Below are 21321 nucleotides of genomic sequence, written 5' to 3'. Positions count from 1 at the left end.
TTTCTATAGCCATAGCTAAAGAAGCACTTAATCTTTCTCAGACAGAACTATCTGAACATACATATTACACGCAGAGGCACATGTAGACAAAATTTTTTAAAAATCATAAAACTGTAGAATTGGAAGGGATGGTGAGCCCATTAGACTAACTTGTCACCTGAAGCAAGAACTTAGCAGCACAAATTACCAGACCTACTAGGTATCTTTTTCTCCTTGTGACTATACTTTGTGTTCTGTGCTGGTCTCTTCTGAGCATGCTTCTAGCTCATCCTAGCTTGGTGCCCCTGTTGAGTTCACCTCCTTAGGTACAATCCTATTCTCTATTTGAAACACACACACACACACAATTCCCAATTACCTCTGTTAGGCCTGTTCTCTCACTCATTATCTTTAGCTCATATATAAACACAATTCTAACAGTTCTGATTTATTGTTAGCTTTAGCATATACTTGGTCCTTAACTAAAGACCTACTAATGTTAGTCTGGTGTTCCTCCTTTTTTTTCGTTTTGCTTTTTAGGGCCGCAACTGTGGCATATTGAAATACCCAAACTAGGGGTTGAATGGGAGCTGGAGCTGCCAGCCTATACCACAGCGACATCAGGTCTGAGCCACATCTGCAACCTATGCCACAGCTCACAGCAACACCAGATCTTTAACCCACTGAGTGAGGAGAGGGATCGAACATAAGTCCTCATGGGTACTAGTCAAGTTCATTACCACCGAGCCACAATGGAAACTCCTAGTCTGGTCTTTCCAAAGGCAATGGATATTTTGTGGAACAAAAATCATACTTTTTTTGTTCTTTTAAACCCTCCTGATCTTATAACAGTGCTTTTTCTTTGGTAAGAAATATATTTGTTCAGCAACTCTCTAGAATTTCCAAAGAATTCTGACATTATTAATCCTGGAAAAGAAAAAGGAGTAATGATCAATGCCTTTATTTTTGGAGAGATTTTACATAAAAGATAACTGAGCATCTTTAGAAAGGACAAGAGAAAGCAATTCAAACAAAATGTTCCTGGAAGGGAAAATCTCACGCTGCACAAGAGGGACATTTAGCCACATAAGACAAAATGTTACTTCCCGGAGTTCCCGTTGTGGCCCAGTGGTTAACAAATCTGACTAGGAACCATGAGGTTGTGGGTTCGGTCCCTGCCCTTGCTCAGTGGGTTAACGATCCGGCGTTGCCGTGAGCTGTGGTGTAGGTTGCAGACGTGGCTTGGATCCCGCGTTGCTGTGGCTCTAGCGTAGGCCAGTGGCTACAGCTCCGATTCAACCCCTAGCCTGAGAACCTCCATATGCCGCGGGAGCGGCCCAAAGAAATAGCAAAAAGACAAAAAAAAAAAAAAGTTACTTCCCAAACATTATAAGCAGTAGAAATAAACACGCATACAAATTAGAAGCAACACTGCCACTCCAAATCCCTTCCCTGGTTTCAGGGCTTATTACTATGCATAAATATGTCTTTCCACTGTTACTCGTAGCACATGCACATACATCATAATATACATATACACAGATACATATATATGACCTGTCTTAGCCATCCCCTAGTTAACAGATCCACTACAAGCATTTTCATAATTATTTTAATGGCTCTATTTGAACCTAGAAGCGTATTTAGTAAGATGGTTAATGTGGTCCTGCATCTGAAGCTTAGCTACTGCTTACCAGTGTACTTCATAACAACTAAAATAAACTATAGTTGACATTTAAAAGCAATTATTTCTATTTTCACTGATTTAAAGCTACTTTGAAAAACAGCTAGGAGAGAAGGGTCGGTCATGGCTCAGTGGGGTAAGAATTGGACTAGTATCCATGAGGATGTGGGTTCAATCCCTGGCCTCATTCAATGGGTTAAGGATCTGCCATTGCCGTAAGGTCTCAGACACTGTCGTAAGGTCTCAGACGCAGCTCAGGATCCCAAGTTGCTGTGGCTATGGTGTAGGCCTGCAGCTGCAGCTCTGATTTGACCCCTAGCCCAGGAAGTTCCATATGCTATAGGTGTGGCCCTAAAAAGAAAAACCAATAAATAACAGCTAGAACAAATACAGGATACTGAAATATACTTAAGTCCTACGACACAGACTTAAAAAAATGTGTACCCTTAATATGCAAATCAGGGTGGAGCAAGGCAAAGAGAGAATAAGTGGGCAGTTCTTTCACAAAGCAAAAGAAACCAAGGTTAACCTAAAGTTAAAGACCCTTTAATCTTATTCTGCAGAAATAAAAACACCAGAATGACAACCAAATCTGAGTGGGAACTGGAAATTCCCATTCTGATGGTTGTTGATGATACTGCTAAAGCTAGAAGAGTTTTGATTCCAATTCTCTTATCAATTCACGGCAGAGGGCTTCATAGACTATCCTTCTACATATCAAAGAAACACTTCCCAAGTGAGAGTTCCACATTGAGGGCCCTGTGCCAGCCTCTGCTCCTGAGTCTCTGGGGCCTTAAAGTAACACACAGCTCTCGCTGCTTTCATTCAAGCTCTTTCACTGTTACCTGCCTAGAATATGGTATCAGGGCACAATGGCCAACTGTTTCACAGTTGGCAAAGGGCACAGGTTACAGAAATGGCATTTTTACATGAATTAAAAACAAGGAGGCAACAACACCCAGTTTAAAAAAAGGGGGGGTGGGGGCTGCTACAAATGAACTAGAAGATGATGCTCCCTGCTGTACACCATTTGTCACTAAGGCTTGTGGAGAGAGGAGAGGGTCTTATTAAAGTCAGGATGAGAAGCAAATCATCTCTACAAATGGTCACCAGATACCTGATAATCTCATCTGCCCCAGGTACCATTATCCTACTGTATTTTTCTTTTTTCTTTCTTTCTTTCTTTTTTTTTTTTTTTTTTTTGTCTTTTTAGGGTTGTACCTGCACCATATGGAGGATCCCAGGCTAGGGGTCTAATTGGAGCTGTAGCTGCCAGACTACACCACAGCCAAAGAAACGCCAGATTGGAGCCACGTTTGCGACCTATACCACAGCTCACAGAAATGCCAGAGCCTCAACCCACTGAGTGAGGCCAGGAATCGAACCCGAAACCTCATGGTTCCTAGTCAGATTCATTTCTGCTGCGCCACGACGGGAACACTCCTCTTTTTCTTTTTTTTTTTAAAGGCTGAACTTGCGGCCTATGGAGGTTCCCAAGCTAGGAGTCAAATCAGAGCTACAGCCACCAGCCTATGCCACAGCTACAGCAGGATCCAAGCCGCATCTGCGACCTACACGAACCTCATAGTTCCTAGTCAGATTTGTTTTCACTGCACCACAACTGGAATGCCTTTTGTTTGTTTGTTTTTGGGTTTTTTTGGGTACTTTTTTCTTTTCTTTTTAAAAAAGCTGTCTTGGGCCCATATCAAAGGAAAATCCTGAAGATGTTAGAACGAATGAATACAGGAGCTGCTGTCATTGGAGGAAAAGGCCCAAGGAGTGAGAAATGTGAATGGCAAAATGTCTGAAAGAAACCTCAGACCCCAAGCACACCCTGCTCTGTCAAAGTGACCTCATGCTGAGCCCAACCACCTGATTTTTGCTGCAAAATAAAACAGTCATTTCTTGACTCACCGAGAGAGTCGATCTTAACAGCAGTGCTTAGAGAAGAACAAGGAATTCATTTCTTGCCACTGCTCCTTGTTGCTTTCAGTCCACTGGGCAATATGAAGATTTGGGGAGAAGAGCCGAGGACGGGGGGTTGTCTCACGATCTGGCCCTTACTTCCTATCTCACCTTTTCTCTTCCCACATCCTGCCTTCTTGAAACGACAGTTCTTAAAGCTTTATGAAGATGCCACCTTCTTTGTATAAAAGGGCATCTTTACCTGGTGTGGCAGGCTGAATAATGGCCTCCACAAAGGTGTCTCTGCCCTAATCCCTGTTACCTGTGAATATTTACCTTACAGGTAAAAGGCACTTTGCAGATATGATTAAGGATTTAGACATGGGGAGATTATCCTGGACAACTGTGGTGGGCCCAATGTAAGAACAATGATCATTACAAGAAGGAAGCCAGAGGATCAGAGTCAGAGAAGAGGCCACGAGCCAAGATCTTCTAGGAAGCAGAAGCAACTTCCAGAAGCTGAAAGGGCAAGGAAATGGCTTCCTGGAAGAAAACCACCATTTTTTTACACATCTGACCAAAAGAAGGGCAAGATAATAAATTTGTGTTGTTTTAAGCCACTAAAGCTTGTGGCAATTTGTTACAGCAGTGATGAGGAATGAGCATTCCTGGTTAATTCTCATTCATCCTAAACTGAGCCCAGGCACCCTTTCCTATAGGAAACCTCCCCAGAAAGCTCGTTCCCCATGTCTGCCCTCCTGTCCCCTCCTCCTCGTGGCTGGCTGTTCTTCCTCTTTGCAAAGAACCTGGCATTTACTTTTATATAGCCTAGTAGGATAACTACAGAAATATGTGCATCCTTAACTAGACTGGGATGCTTGCTCTTAAGGGTCTTATTCATCTTCTTATTTGCTGTGTTTATCGATGTTTGTCAAACATAAGGGCACTCAAATACTCATGAAAATTTTCTCCAGTAAGTTAGCATGACTCATTCCTTGATGATCAGTAGTAGGGTACTAGCCTTCAATTCCTCACTGCATGATAAAGATACAGATGATAAAGCAGTAACTAGTTCACTACCAGGGGCTCAGAAATCCTGTAAAGATGGCTCCTTTCTCCTCTAAAACAGCTCTCACAAACAGCTGTTTGCCCAAGCATAGCATACTGGCTTCAAAGTAATAACCATCCTTTCTCTCTCCAATGAAAAAAGTGTTACCGTGGGTGAAGGAGACAGAGAAAACAGAAGAGGAACAGATGGAAATAAACTGATAATTCTTAAAAAGTTATAGAGGTGAACTGTACTTTCCAAAAATGACTAAGCTGTCTCTCCCACTAGAATGCTCTTCTGCCCTGTGACCCTCATGTTCCACCATCAAGAAGTGAAGTTGCCACCTTCCCCTTTGCACCTTGGTTGGCCTTAGCCACTCACTTGTCACCAAGAAAATGCAGCAGAAGCAACACTGATGACTTCAGAGACTAGTTCAGAGGACATACTGTGACTTCTGTCTCTTCGAATTCTTGCTCTGCAGATGCTCCTTCCTGGGCACTCCCTCTTGGAAGCCAGCTGTCAGACTACTGGAGGCTCCAGTCACGTGGAGCCCTATATGGATGCACTACAGTTGACCGACTCCGCTGAGCTCAGCCTTTGAGTCATCTCAGCCCAGAAGCTAAATTCATGACGAGGAAGCCTCCAAGTAAATCCTGCCCCTGGTCAGTCAGATCTTCAATGACGAGAGCCCAGACACTCAGAGCAAGGACAATCATCTCTGCCACGGCCAGCCCGACCTCCTGATCTACAGGGCCCCTGAGCTTCAGAAAGCTGAGGTCAGGGTAACTCATTATGAACAAGCAATAACTGCCACAGTGAATACACAGTCCAAAAGATAACCTTGTGACTTTGCTTCCTGATCCTAGGAAGATGGACAGGCCAGAGAAGAGTCCAGGTGAATGAGATCAATTGAATTCTGGCCAATATTGGCAAAACGCACACATGCTCCAGAACAGCTGCTCCCAGAGTTTGAGATCTGAGAGAATGCACTACTTACGGTTCAGAGAAGAGACTGAAAATAGTAAGTACCCTGCTCTCAATGCTGAAAATTTCACCATTGAACGAGTTACTCAGATAGTCTTGCGCTGGATTTATAATCCTACACCCTTCAAATGTTTGTGAGGTTAGATTAGATGGAATTAAATGCTGAGGGATGCTGGAAGCACACCAAAACGTCTGTTCTCCTTCCTGCCCAATTGGGCCCACTGTAAATAAAACTTGACAGGCTTCCCTAAATCAACTTAATAATGTGTAGCACGAGTGCTCTCAGATGCCCAGTAGCTCAACCACATCAGCTTACTTCAGAAGCCTTTTAGCAATAGGTGAAAAAAATAACAGCTGATGCCAAGAGTACAGAGCATAAGAGAGCTGGTGGCCTTGAGTGACTCATTTCACAGGGCTCTGTCTATCTGTGCTGGAAGGTCAGAAGTGGGAAGGTGCTGGGCCTTTAATAACCAAACTTGAGCCTAAGGCTTATTTGTCAGAGCCAGATGTTGTCATTTTGGAAGCAGATGAGAACACAGTTATAATCGATCCGGAATCCTGATGAATTCCAGGCGCACCTCCCCGCAGCCTGGGGGAGCTGGTAGCTCAAAGCCGTCACAGGGTTTTAATGCTAGCATCACAGTAAGCTTTTTTGTTGCAGAGTCTACGCAGCCTCAATACTCTTTCCCCTCTGATTTTAAATGGGGGCTTTTTTTTTTTTTTAGCCAGACTTTTGTGGACATTATAGGCAATTTCTCAGACATATCAAAGAATATGATAGAGGGAGTTCCCGTTGTAGCACAGCAGAAATCAATCTGAGTAGCAACCATAAGGTTGAGGGTTCGATCTCTGGCCTTGCTCAGTTAAGGATCCGGCGTTGCCATGAGCTGTGGTGTAGGTTGCAGATGCAGCTCAGATCTTGCGTGGCTGTGGCACAGGCCGGCAGCTGTAGCTCCGATTCGACCCTTTACCTGGGAACCTCCATATGCCACGTGTGTGGCCCTAAAGAGCAAAAATATATATATATATATACAAATTATTATATATACAGTAATTTTCTTGAAAAAAAATATATAGATAGATAATAAAAAGTCAGAAGACTAGGAAGAGTTGAGGAGAGCAAGGTCTAGATAGAGGACCTCAAGGTTCCTAAGGGAAATTGGCTTAAATGTGGTGTGGGGGGCCAGCTGATGGCCATAGCCAGTGAGTGTAGTTTTATGACCCAGTAGATTGTCAGCTATGTTCCATGTCATTTGGGAGAGAAGAAAAAAATATGACCATAACCCCAAGTAGTGTTTACAGTGGCCAGGCTTCAGAGCACAGCCTGAGAGTCTAGCCACATTTTAGGAAGGACTGCCACTTTCCAGGCCTGTTTCTCCAGGCTCCTTGTCAACTCTGTGCATTTCTTGACATCCTTCCACTCAACCCTTTCTCCTGAATGGTAGTTACAGTCAGTTTCTGCTTCTTGCAAATAAAACCCTGAACCAATGCAAATACCGACAGAACCACCTTTATTTCCAAATGCATTGTTTTCTTCTGTGTGGTAGACCAAACGCTCAAAAATACATATTGCTAGGTAACTAAGAAGCATCAATTCAGAGAAGACAGGATTCTGTCCTTCCATGTAGCTAAAATTAGCCAGTTAGGAAAAATAGATGACTCCTTGTTCTCACACTGGTCCTAAATTTTTATGAGGAGATGTTTCAATGTCACAACGAGATGCGTTAATTCCATTAATTTTTTTTTTAAAGGGAACAGAATTCAAGGAGCATAATAGATGATTAAAAGTTTTGTCTTCATCTACTCACTACACTCAACATTTTCAGGCACCATGCTTGGTACAAGTTTACTAAATGAATTTGTGTAATTAAAACTCATTTATTACCACATACATTGAAGTGATACATGTGCTTGCTCAGTGGTATCAGGCTTAGGCCCAAACCCCCAGACTCAGGGCTTTGGGTTAATATTCTTCCTGCAATCAGATGCCATTAAATTGGAAGTGCTATTTTCCTACTGTGTGTACTTCACATATTATAAGACACAGGGCTTAAGATGTCTTTGTAAAAACGTAGAAAACTACACTTGTTAGGGATCTGAATATTAACTGAAATATAAGAAATTTATGTGATCATACATTAAAATCTACCAAAAGCTAAAAGATACTTTCCATTAACTTACATTTGAATTAATTAGTGTTAATCGACTAAAACAGAATGAATTTGTTGGCTTAAGAAGTAGAGAAGGAAAGAATTGTGCTACATACTTAAGATGGATAGTCTTTAAATATCCTTTTAGCATCTGGCTACGCTCTAACTGTGATCAAAGCCCAAAGGGCCTGGCACTCTGATGCCTGTTACTTTATCTACAAAAATAGGTACTGCTATCTGACTCCAAAGCCTGCCACCACCCTACACCAAGCCCTACAGTGAAAATGGGGATAATTCCCTTCATCCTTCTTAAGGAGATGAATGGAATCCTAACTTACTAAATGGGATAAAAGCTTTAAAAATCTTGAGGGCAACTACTTCCCCCAACTTCTTTCTTGGCCCTGTTCCCTAGGGCCCCAATACCTGGTGCTTCCTCTTCAGTGAGCAGCTCCTCAGGCACTTCTCACTGACCAAGACCTGATCTGCACTGGAATCTGAGATCATAAGGACAACTTTTCCTAATTAGGACAGCTGGCTCCCCAAAATGCCCTAAACCCAGAATACTTCACCAATATGTGTGCTAAAATGATGAAGAATACACTCTTTCCTATGATATAGATACAAAACAAAACAAAACAAAACAAACAAACAAAACAAATCCACTCACAAAGACAGGAAAAAAAGAAAAGGAAGAGATTCAAAAGAAGCTGGCCTGTGGGTGACATCATGTTGTTATTTGCATTTTTAGGGCTGCACCCATGGCATATGGAAGTTTCCAGGCTAGGGGTCAAATAGGAGCTGCAACTGCCGGCCTACACCACAGTCACAGCCACGGGGGATCCGAGCTGTGTCTGCGACCTACATTTCAGCTCACAGCAATGCCAAATCTTTAACCCACTGAGTGAAGCCAGGGATGGAACCCACATCCTCATGGATACTAGCTGGGTTTGTTACCACTGAGCCATCATGGTAACTCCTGTTTGTTTTTTATTTTTTGTCTTTTTGTCTTTTCTAGGGCCACACCCATGGCATATGGAGGTTCCCAGGCTAGGGGTCTAATCAGAGCTGTTGCCACTGGCCTACACCACAGCCACAGCAACGCCAGATCTGAGCTGTGTCTGCAACCTACATCACAGCTCACCACAATACCAGATCCTTAACCCACTGAGCGAAGCCAGGGATCAAATTCACAACCTCATGGTTCCTAGTCAGATTTGTTAACCACTGAGCCACGACAGGAACTCCCTGTTTTTGTTTTTTAATCAATACAAACTGACCCTTGTTTTACCCTCAGATTGAACAGATAAGAAGAGGGTACTCTTTGGATCTTTCCCTACGAATAAGTTTGTTGGGGGCATGCTCCTGGCCTGTCCTCAGGCTCACAGCTACTAGGATAACCCTTTTCTTGGCCTGTCTACCTGGACATCACAGCCTTAGGTTAGCACGAGCCAAGAGCATACACAGAACCAGCTGTGTCCTTATCCCCTCTGCCACAGGGAATGGTTTGTTTTCTCTAAGATGCAAATGCCTGTCCAAGGAGAAACCAGAACTTAGAAACCCACCATCGCTCATAAAAGAATTACAGAAATGATGGAGATTTTGGTTAAAGTTCTACAAATTTAAAGTTAAAATTTACTTCTCTTTATCACTAGCTTTTAGATTTAGCAGGATTCTTTTTTTTTTTTTCCAACCAAGCACATACTATGGCCTAAATGGCTAAACCATATATAATTCTGACACCAGATAATTAAAACTAAATTCTGCACGTATTTGTGTGCCTATTATGCATAAGAAGGCACTCTACCTTCTCTAAAAAAGACAAATTTAACATTCATGTCATGATTTACTGGCTTTAATGAATACTGATTCTATATAATTATAATTTTAGCACATAATTTGACCTGCAGTATAATCAGTTGCTTGTTATAATATGGCTTTTACTACAACAAGGGTCACTGAAAACTGTATAGTAAGTGCTTCCAGTGTGGAAAAGATTTGACACGTGTTATGCTCAAAATTCAATCTAATGATAAAGATTTGGGAGTTCTATTAACTTCACATGCTGTCTTACTTTCATATTAGATCCAGGCACCCAAACACACATCTCATTACAAATGTAAGTTTTATGTACTGATATATGATATACAAAAACATTCACAGACAAGCACTCATATATTCTTATTTTTAAAGTATCTATTTGTTTTGGAAGCCAGAATATGAACCTAAAGGTAACTACTATTATTCACCATTTTCTTGGAACCTGGGTATTTTTCACTATTACTAAAGTTGAATATATAAAAAGGTGATATTTGGTTCTATCTGTGGTGGGCCTTAGCAAAATGAATAATATCAAAATCTTAAAGCATTGACTGGGGGGAGGGAGGCAATATGACTAAGGGGACAGGAGGACTACTTTCCCTATTGACTGAGACGTCTTTGAAGTTTGCCAGCCCAAGTACAGGATTATGGCTCGCTCAGTAGTACATCAGTCGGCCAAGGGAATGAGTCCAATTAAGGGGATAGGTAGGGTGGGGGGATGGGCCCCTAGGTCCTGTCGAATGCAGTATTTCCCTCAGGAAATTCAACACACAACTGGGTCTAACTGTCACCAGAAACAGAAGTTTAAGATCAGAAGCACCAAATCTCTCTCTCTTTTTTTTTAAGGGCCTCATATGGAAGTTTCCAGGGTAGGGGTTGAATAGGAGCCACAGCTGCTGGCCTACACCACAGCCACAGCAACGTGGGATGCAAGCCACATCTGCGACCTACACTGCAGCTCACAGCAATGCCAGATCCTTAACCCACTGAATAAGGCCAGGGATCAAAATGTGTGCCCTCATGGATACTAGCTGGGTTCTTAACTTGCTAAGCCACAAGAGGAACTCTTGGAAGTGCAAAATCTTTTTTTTTTTTTTTAATCTTTCCTCAGATATATTTTTTGTTGTGATTTTAATATATTTATTTTCAGTTAGCCATTTGTTTTCCAATTATAACAGATTTTATTTCTATAAATACTACCTTCATTAAACAGTTTGCATCCTCCAAGGATATAGATGAGACAGACCCTATCTTCTCGTCAAGAAAGAATCCATTTAAAAGTAGGTGCAAAGACATAAAACTTTAAGACAAATTATAATACACGAAATCACAAGACAATTATAGAAAATAAAAATTCTATCTGTAAATCTCCCAAAGTAGCAAAAGATAAAATGATGTTTCAGCTGAAGTGAAAATATTCTCAGGAAGATCATAATTCTAATCTTGCTGGATACAGGATTTTATTTTTCAGGGTGTGGGAGAGGGCAAATACAGCCAGTGATTCTGCACTTGAGATTTTAAGTGGGGTTAGGGTTAGGGTGGAAGTGCCAAATCTTGCTCCTAGCTCTGCCGCTTATCTGGCCATGGGACCATGAGCAAATATATATTTGAAATTTTAGTTTATTCTTCTATAACATGGAGAGAGTAATATTTGTCTCTTTTAGGTCTTACAGAACCAGATAATCTTACGTGTGTAGCTGGCACAGCCCCAGGCATATAGTAAGTCCTCAATGAATACTAGCTGAGTTCTACTCCCCAGGCTTCCAGAAAAGATGAGAGTTTGGAAGTCCCTCTGAGATCTGGATTTTTTTTTTTTCTTTTTAGGATTGCACCTGTGGCATATGGAACTTCCCAGGTTAGGAGCTGAATTAGAGCTACAGCTGCTGGCCTACACCACAGCCACAACCACACAGGATCCGATCCATATCTTCGACCTACGCTACAGCTCATAGCAACACCAGATCCTTAAACCACTGAGCAAGGACAGGGATCAAGCCTGCTTCCTTATGGATACTAGTCGAGTTCTTAACCTGATGAGCCACAAGGGGAAATCCTGAGAGCTGGATTTTAATCCAGTTTTGGTCTTAATCCAGAATCATCTGGAATCAAATGGGATTACCAGGATAAGGCAACTTGGCTGACGTCCCACTGTAACCTGAAGCTCTGAGTGCCTTCCATTACTTTGGTAATGCCCCACCTCAAAGCAGCTTCAGATGTTAGACACCTACTAGGGGAGCTGGCAGGCACCCATTCTGGTTATAGAAAGAAGGCTGCCCACCACCACCAAGGGAAACTGGCTATGATTTCTGTTGTGGTATCTTGATACTTTTTAGTTCAAAATCCTAAATTATATTATTTATGAGTCATATTATCTATGTGTAATTGTTTTTTCTTTTGTAGTCATTTAGTTTCCCTTTTTTCTTTTTCTTGCTTTTTCGGCCGCCCCCAAGGCATATGGAGGTTCCCAGGCTAGGGGTCAAATCAGAGCTACAGCTGTCACCCTACACCATAGTTCTCAGCAAGCCAGATCCTTAACCCACAGAAAGAGGCCAGGGATCGAACCTGCAACCTCATGGTTCCAAGTCAGATTTATGTCCGCTGTGCCACAACAGGAACTCCTGGTTTCCATTTCAATCATGCATGTCCAATGGTTTGTTGTTTTCCTGTGACAGAATCACCTGATTAAGATTATAGACTGCTAAAATCAGTGTTTCTTGATTTGAGGTTTCTCATAGCACCCCACAAAGCAGCAGTCAGATAATATGACTCAAGGAAAGTAAATATGAGGAAAAAGTTTGTAAAATTTTACAAAGCGGATGCTCAAATAACGAGTATAATGAAAACCGCATACATTTAACAAAACTGTCTTCAAACTGGACTATTCCACGTTCTCCAAAGGAAAGCGAGTCCTGCAAATACTTTTTAACTCTTTTGGGAAATGAGAAACCAATAAAAGCTTAATGCATTCATTTAAGATATTTATTTTTGTTTTGTTTGTCTTTTAGGGCCGAACCTGCGGCATATGGAGGTTCCCAGGCTAGAGGTCTAATCGGAGCTATAGCCGCTGGCCTACGCCACAGACACACCAACACATTATCTGTGTTGGTCTGTGACCTACACCACAGCTCACAGCAATGCTGGATCTTTAACCCACTGAGAGAGGCCAGAGATCGAACCCTCGTCCTTATGGATGCTAGTATGGTTCCTTAACCACTGAGCCACAACGGGAACTCTCATTTAAGATATTTAAACTGAGTTCATTATTTCCCCCTCAGTGATGTCTTAGAAAACTATTAGGCACCTTAGGCCCTAGAATAAATAACAAGGTAAATCATGGTGCTGGATGTTAACTAGGCTTATTGCAGTGAGCATTCTGCAAGATACACAAAACATCGAAAGATTATGTTGTATACCTGAAACTAATATGTTATATGTTAAATTATTTCTCAATAATAAAACACAGAAGGTAAACATTCTGTTCAAAAATGTCTAAATATGTTTGTGTGAGCATTCTTTTAAAAACTAGAATATCCTACCTCCTTAAAGTTGTCAAATGCCGATAAAATGATTTCATGCCCGCCTCTGACAAGACAAACAGCTGCCAACAGCTCTAAGACAAGGGCTTTTGTTCTGTCAAAACAAGGGAAAAAAAAAAACAACAACCAAAACCACAAATCAGTGAAAATGAATGAATAATGAATCACCTGTTCCTTCCTCTTTTTTTTTTTTTGGCATTTTAGGGCCACACCCAAGGCATATGGAAGTTCCCAGGGTAGGGGTCAAATTGGAGCTGCAGCTGCCGGCCTATGCCACAGCCACAGCAACGTGGGATCTGAGCCACGTCTGTGACCTACACCACATCTCAGGGCAACACCAGATCCTTAACCCACTGAGCAAGGCCAGGGATCGAACCCAAATCTTCACAGATCCTAGTCAGGTTCATTAACCACTGAGCCATCAAGGAAACTTCCCAGCTGTTCCTTCTAAGATGAATATGATAATAAGATATCTTCCATATATTTTTTTTAATTTTACCGACTTAGACATAGTTATATTAAAGCACATACATTTTTAAACTTTCATGAATTTCTATATATGTGATTTATCCAGGAAAGCAAGTTTTGGAAGGCATGTTTCCCACTCCCAAGATTACAAATTACTCACAAATGAAAAGCAATTCTGGGAAGATTAAGTCTTTTAGCTCTATCATCAGGTGACCCAGTATAACATGGTTAAGAAAGTATTTTCAACTAGCTAAAGACAATGGGAAACATAAAAATATTCAGAAAAACCACCCATTGGTTAAATATTTTCTCTGGTTCTAGAGTCAGAGAGATAACATTTGCTAAAAAGTTCAAAATCAACTGAAATCTCTGTTCTACATTTGAAATCTGCTCATTTGTGATGGCTCCATAAAAATCCCCCACGTTAATACAAGCTTCCATCCTTTCTTCCTCCCACACAGGAGATCTGAAAGGAGCTGGCTTACAGCTGTGCTAATACAAGAATATTTTCTCTGACTCAAGAAAATAAATTTCTGTTTGAAATATTTTTAGAAGAGAACCTTAGAGATACAATCTAAGTTTTCAAATGCAATGTCAAGGACAGTACTGTTCTTCACAGTAAGCTCATTTTAGTATTTCATCTTTTTTCTAGAATAAAAGCTATTGCCAACCTCTAAACAAAGATCATTCTGATAATCCACATCATCAATTGTCTTGAAGAAAAATGAATAATGACTTCCCTTAGTGGAAGCACTTCTTCAGGGACAAAGAAGCATGACTCTAGTAAACGAAGGGAGCAATCACAAAGTGGCAGGAGCGTTAATTAGGGGAAGCATGAAATAATATTCAACATTAAAACAGTATTTACAGTTTGCATGGCATTTGGAATCAGAAAGGATCTAATTTATAATCATATTTTTGGCTGAATTAACAGTTTTCCGATATGCAGTCTTATCAGAGATATCTGATGAGAGGGAGTAACAGTGTGAAATGTACAGATGCACTAGAATGGAAAACACATTTCACTAACTAAAATAAACTCATAAAGAAAGGCTTCTAGAGGTAATCTGTGATATGAATAATACAAGGCAGTGGTCTTCATAGGAAAGTGACTGTGAAAAGTAATCTGCATGAATTATTTTCATTTTGTTTTGTTTCTTTTTTTGTTGTTGTTTGGTAATAAAAAGCTACATGTGTAAAGATTGCAAATGAAGTGTGGACAAGGGCTTGTGGTTTCAGTTAGCTTTCAGCGGTGAATGGTGTGGCTGAGTCTATATCAAGACTCTCCTGGCCTTGGTTCTGACACCCTGTAAGCCTCATACTCTTCACTTCATTTTGCTAAATCTGTAAGGATGCTGAGAACCAGGCCTAAGAAGAATGGAAGCTTCAAGAGAAGGGCCAGAGTTGTCACCAGCTGCTCAACTCTGTCACATGTAAAAATGTAACAAAAGCTGAATAGAAAATTCTACAGGGCTAAGGAATCTATTGGCAGTCTTATTTCAAAAACTTTCATACTTGAAAGTTTCCAAACTATTGAGTAAGTGCAGACTAGGTCTCTGCTTTCCCTAGTTCGATTCAGATTTGTACATTACAGAGCCAGCTTACCTTGGATTCTTATTGTTCAAGCTTAGTGCAATCTCATTGACAGCATGTGGATGAGACATGACCATGTTGAAACCATACTGAAATTGATGTGGAAAAAAAAACAAAGCATTAGGAGTCAATTGAGGGGACTGTCAATGTTGATTAAAAACCAAAAACCTGAGTTTCTACTTAATGTAATTTTATACCATCATAAATGCACTCATGTCTCTAGCACATCCCTGTCTGCACATATTTCTCTATGCAAAATTTCAAGAATGACGCTATTATCAAGGCACCATATTCCCATTATCAATGAATGAACTACATGTATCCAATAATACGATGAAAAGGCTCCAGCCGGTGACTCTCAATCCTAGCTGCTCAGCACAACCACCTGGAAAAGTAAACAAATCCCAGCACCAATTCTCCAGGACCCACCTCAGGTCCATTTATTCTGAATATCAAGGATGGGGCCCTGGCATTTGATTTTTTTAAAGCTAACTTCACTGCACAGCCAGGGTTGACAACCACCGCCTCTAGTCCCTTCTCTGGGCAGTGGCTATCAGCACCCAAGCCTAGAAAAACCCGCCTTGCTCTGAGGCATGTTCCTTTATCCTTCTATGCAATGAAGTAAATCCAGTAACAGGATCAAGAATCATTCTTGCTTCTGCTGAGTTGAGGAATTAATCCTTGTCCTCCAAGCTCACTCTCAGTTTAAGATCTATTTCCAATTACACTGAGAAAATCAAAGCAATCAGGAAAACAAACAAACAAACAAACAAAAAACAAATTCCAAAAGCTCCCACTACATCAATCCATCCACACAGATCTGTGGCTTCCCTCCTCACTTTTCTCAACATGAATTCCCCCATACTCCCATCCAAGGCCATTCCCCTCACTTGAGTTCTTAACCCCATTCCTTCTCCCCTACTCAGGGGTATTACATGCTCCAGCAACTCTCCCATCATTCCCTCCCTGGTTCATTACCATTAACAGGAAAACATGATACAAATTCTCTTATCTCAAGAGTTCCCATTGTGACTCAGCAGGTTAAGAACCCAAATAGGACCCAGGAGGATGTGGGTTCGATGCTTGGTCTCCCTCAGTAGGTTAAGAATCTTACATTGTCTGGAGCTGTGGTGTAGGTCGCAGACGCGGCTGGGATCCAACATTGCTATGGCTGTGGCACAGACCGGCAGTTGTAGCTCCGCTTGGACCCCTAGCCTGGGAACTTTCATATGCTGCAGGTGCAGCCATAAAAAAGCAAAAAAAAAAAATATATATATATATATATCTCTTACCTTGAACAATTTAACAACAAAATCTCTCTTGACCCTACAATCCAGGTCCAGCTACTGCCTCAGTCCTATCCTTTCACAGCAAAGCTCCAATCACTCACAGTCTCCAATTCCTCTCCGCCCTTGACACCACCTTCAATCGGGCATCCATCCCATGCTCACCACTCCAATGAAACTGCACCAAGCTCACCAAAGATGGGCACACTGCTGGAGACCATGGGCAGCTCTCTTTATCTTACATGACTTAGTGTCAGCGCTGGACACAGTTGATCACTCTCTGCTGCCTGAAAGCTCCTGCACTTGGCTCCTACCTTCCTGGTTACTTCTCAGTCTCCCTAGTTCCTCCTCACCTCTGACATTTAAACAGAGTGCCCCAGGGGTGTTTGAGACCTCTTTGATTCTCTGTCTACCTCTGCTGATCTACTGCACTCCCTTGGCTTTATATACCATCTACTGTCTCCCAAATTTTGTTTCCAGCCCAGGTATCCAGATCTCGAACTCTTCTTTGTTTGTTTTTGTTTTTATCAATAATAAATGTTTATTCAAAGGTGTGGCATTATAAGGAATTAGATGTTAATGCATCCTGATAACACAGTTTATAAGTATCATTTTTGCAACACAAAAAACTTGAAGAATCCTAAAATAAGTAAATATATATACACAAACATTTTCTCTTAAAGACACAATTTTCGCCTTGTCCAAATCTGCAACACAATTTTTTTCTCCTATGTCAGGCTCTGAGAAGGTGCATCAATGTTTTTATATTTAAAATATTTTGCTCCTGTAAGTATAAGGAGTGATTTTTAACAATTATATTATGTGGGAGTTTCTGCTGTGGCTCAGCAGGTTACAAAACCAACCAGTACCCATGAGGACGTGGGTTCAATCCCTGACCTCACTCAGCAGGTTAGAGATCTGGCATTGCTATGAGCTGTGATGTAGGCTACAGATGCAGCTTGGATCCTACGTTGCTATGGCCATGCCTTAGGCCAATGGCTGCACTCCCATCTGCACTCCCATTCAGCCCCTAGCGTGGGAACTTCCATATGCTGCAGATATGGCCCTAAAAGGCAAAATAAATAAATAAATAAAGTGTAACTGATTACTGTTGATTTTTTTTCTGTATTGTATTAACTTTATTTTTTAAATTTTTTTATTACTCAATGAATTTATTACATTTATAGTTGTACAATGATCATCACAATCCAGTTTTATAGGATTTCCATCCCACGTCCCCAGTGCATACCCCCACCCCCCAAACTGTCTCCTTTGGAAACTATAAGTTTTTCAAAGTCTGTGAGTTAGTATCTGTTCTGCAAAGAAGTTCAGTCTGTCCTTTTTTCAGGTTCTACATGTCAGTGAAAGCATTTGATGTTGGTGTCTCATTGTCTGACTTCATTTAGCATGATAATTTCTAGGTCCATCCATGTTGCTAAAAATGCTGGTATTTCATTCCTTTTAATGGCTGAGTAATATTCCATTGTGTATATGTACCACCTCTTCTTGATCCACTCCTCTGTCGATAGACATTGAGGTTGTTTCCATGTCTTGGCTATTGCAAATAGTGCTGCAGTGAATATCAGAGTATATGTGTCTTTTTTGAGTCATGGTTTTCTCTGGATAGATGCCCAGGAGTGGGATTGCTGGATCAAATGGTAATTCTATTTTTAGTTTCCTGAGGAATCTCCATACTGCTTTCCACAGTGGTTGCACACATTTACAATCCCACCAACAGTGTACTAGTGTGCCTTTATCTCCACACCTTCTCCAGCACTTATTGTTCGTAGACTTTTGGATGATGGCCATTCTGGCTGGTGTAAGGTGGTACCTCAGAGTGGTTTTGATGTGCATTTCTCTAATAATGAGTGATGTTGAACATCTTTTCATGTGTTTTTTGGCCATCTGTATGTCTTCTTTGGAGAACTGTCTGTTTAGATATTCTGCCCATTTTTTGATGGTTGTTTGTTTTTTTTTTTTGGTATTGAGCTGCAGAAGTTGTTTATAAATTTTGGAGATTAATCCCTTGTCAGTCAATTCACTTGCAAAGATTTTCTCCCATTCTGTGGGTTGTCTTTTTGTTTTGTTTAGGGTTTCCTTTGCTGTGCAGAAATTTTTAGGTTTAATTAAGTCCCATTTTTTTATTTTTGTTTTTATTGTCAATACTCTAAGAGGTTTATATCAGAGAGTGTTTGGCCTATGTTTTCATCTAAAGAGTTTTATAGTGTCTGGTCTTATATCTAGGTCTTTAATCCATTTGGAGTTTATTTTTGTGTATGGTGTTAGGGAGTGATCTAATTTCCTTCTTCTACATGTGGCTGTCCAGTTTTCCCAGCATCACTTATTGAACAGGCTGTTTTTTCTCCATTGTATATTTTTGCCTCCTTTGTCATAGATTAGTTGGCTGTAGGTGCGTGGATTTAATTCTGGGCTTTCTATCCTGTTGCACTGTCTTTGTGCCAGTACCGTACAGCTTTGATGACTGTTGCTTTGTAGTATAGTCTGAAGTCTGGGAGCCTGATTCCTCCAGCTCCATTGTTCTTTTTCAGGTTGTCTTTGGCTATTCTGGGTCTTTTGTGCTTCCAATCAAACTTTAAAATATTTTGTTTGAGTTCTGTGAAAAATGTCCTTGGTAATTTGATAGGGATTGCATTCAATCTGTAGATTGCCCTAGGTAGTATAGTTGTTTTGATAATATTGACTCTTCCAATCCAAGAGCATGGTATGTCTTTCCATCTATTTGTGTCATCTTTGATATCTTTCATCAGTGTCTTATAGTTTTGAGAGTACAGGTCTTTTGTTTCTTTAGGTAGGTTTACTCCCAGGTATTTTATTCTTTCGGATGCGATGGTAAATGGGACTGCTTCCCTGATTTCTCTTTCTGATCTTTCATTGTTAGTATATAGAAGCGCCATCAATTTCTGTGTATTACTTTTGTATCCTGTGACTTTGCCAAATTCATTGATGAGCTCTAACAGTTTTCTGGTAGAGTCTTTAGGATTCTCTAGGTATAGTATCATGTCATCTGCAAATAAGGATAGTTGTACTTCTTCCTTTCCAATTTGGATTCCTTTTATTTCTTTTACTTCTCTGATTGCTGTGGCCAGGACTTCCAAAACTATGTTGAAGAGTAGTGGTGAGAGCAGACATCCTTGTCTTGTTCCTGATCTCGGCAGGAATTCTTTCAGCTTTTCACCACTGAGAATGATGTTAGCTGTGGGTTTGTCATATGTGGCCTTTATTATGTTGAGGTAGGTTCCCCCTATGCCCACTTTCTGAAGGGTTTTTTATCAGAAATGGGTGTTGGAGTTTGTCAAAGGCTTTTTCTGTGTCTATTGAGAGGACCATATGATTTTTATTCCTCAGTTTGTTAATATGTGTATCACCCTGATTGATTTGCGAATATTGAAGCAGACCTTGAACTCTTGACTGGAATATTAGACCACCTATTTAAAATCTCTGTCTGTAGGTCTGTGGACATCTCAAAGCTAACATCTGCCAAACTGAACTCTAATGACATCTCCCAAATCTGCTCATCCTGTAGCCTTCCCCATCTCAGTAGATGGCAACTCCATCTTACAGGTGCCCAAGATAACCCCTTGGAGCTGCCCTCCACTCCTCACCACACATCCAAAGCTACTGCCTTTACCATCAGAACAAAACCAGAATCTGGCCACCTCTCATCACCTCAACTTCTATTACTCTGGTCCATACCACCATTGACACTCACCTAAACTGACACAACAGCCTCTAAAAGGTCTATTTCCTTTTGTCTTTGTCTCCACAGGGTCAATACTACCCCAGAAGCTAGAGTGATCAAGTTAAATTCAAGTGTCAGATCAAGTCACACTTTTCTTCAGAACCTTGCAATAGATTTCCAATCAGAGTAGAACCAATGCTTCCACTGCCTTACAAAACCCTACATAATCAGGACCCCCTGTGAACCCTTGGTTTCTTCCCTCCCTCTTACACATTCTGATCCAGCCAACAGGACCTCCATTCTGTGCCTTCAGCACAGCAGACATATTCCTGCCTTGGGGCTACTGCACCTGCTCTTCTCTCTGCCTAGAATCTTCATTCTTAAATATCCCTTACCTTGTTCTCTCATTCTTCTTGGTACATAAATGTTATCTTCTGTGTCACTTTTCTGGCTGGCCTATTTAAAACAACTCACATTTTCAGCACTCTCTGTTCTTATTTCTTATTTTTTTTTCTACAATACAGAGTAACAGTTCTCTGGAACCATCTTCCTGGGTTCAAATCAGATTCCAGCACTTACTAACCATATGATCTTGGGCAAATTAAGTTCTCTGTGTTTCAGTTTCCTCATAAGAAAAATGAGGACAGTAATATTACCAATCTCACAGGACTACTATGAGGCTTAGGTTACTTAATAGATTTAAAAATACTAGACTTTAGGAAGCACTATGTAAGTGCCAGCTCTCTTTTTTCTTTCTTTCTTTTTTAGGGCTGCATCGGGGCATATGGAAGTTTCCAGGCTAGAGATTGAATCGGAGCTGTAGCTGCCAGCCTATGCCACAGCAACACTAGGTCTGAGCTGCGTTTGCAACCTATACAACATAAGATCCTTAACCCACTGAGCAAGGCCAGGGATCGAACCCATGTCCTCATGGATACTATTTGGGCTCGTTACCGCTGAGCCACAATGGGAACTCTCTAAGTGTCAGCTTTTATTTCATTGCTATCACTATCTGGAATGCTATATAGTTTACCAATTTAATTATTTATCATCTGCCTCCCTCAATACAAAGTAAGTTCCCTGGGGCACTTATTTATTTGATGCTGTGTTCCCTGTGCCAAGAACATGGTCTGTCTAGCAATGCTCAAAAAAACGTTAAAGATGATTGAA

General features: G+C 40.9%; 1 protein-coding gene across 6 annotated transcripts in view; it reads right to left on the bottom strand.

Moving 5' to 3' along the window:
- FMNL2 (formin like 2) overlaps window positions 1-21321 on the bottom strand; it is a 332804-nt gene that overhangs the window by 52540 nt on the left and 258943 nt on the right. For all 6 annotated transcript variants that reach the window (XM_047772630.1, XM_047772627.1, XM_047772632.1 and 3 more), the window contains 2 exons: window positions 15178-15254; window positions 13105-13198 (listed from right to left, as the gene is read on the bottom strand). In XM_047772630.1, the coding sequence (XP_047628586.1) occupies window positions 13105-13198; window positions 15178-15254 (171 nt within the window). The remainder of the gene's footprint in view (window positions 1-13104; window positions 13199-15177; window positions 15255-21321) is intronic.

Source organism: Phacochoerus africanus, chromosome 3 (genome assembly GCF_016906955.1).
Source record: "Phacochoerus africanus isolate WHEZ1 chromosome 3, ROS_Pafr_v1, whole genome shotgun sequence".
NCBI lineage: Eukaryota > Metazoa > Chordata > Mammalia > Artiodactyla > Suidae > Phacochoerus > Phacochoerus africanus.
The sequence above is the reverse complement of the archived record's forward strand: the minus strand, read 5'-3'. Positions and strand labels throughout refer to the sequence as shown.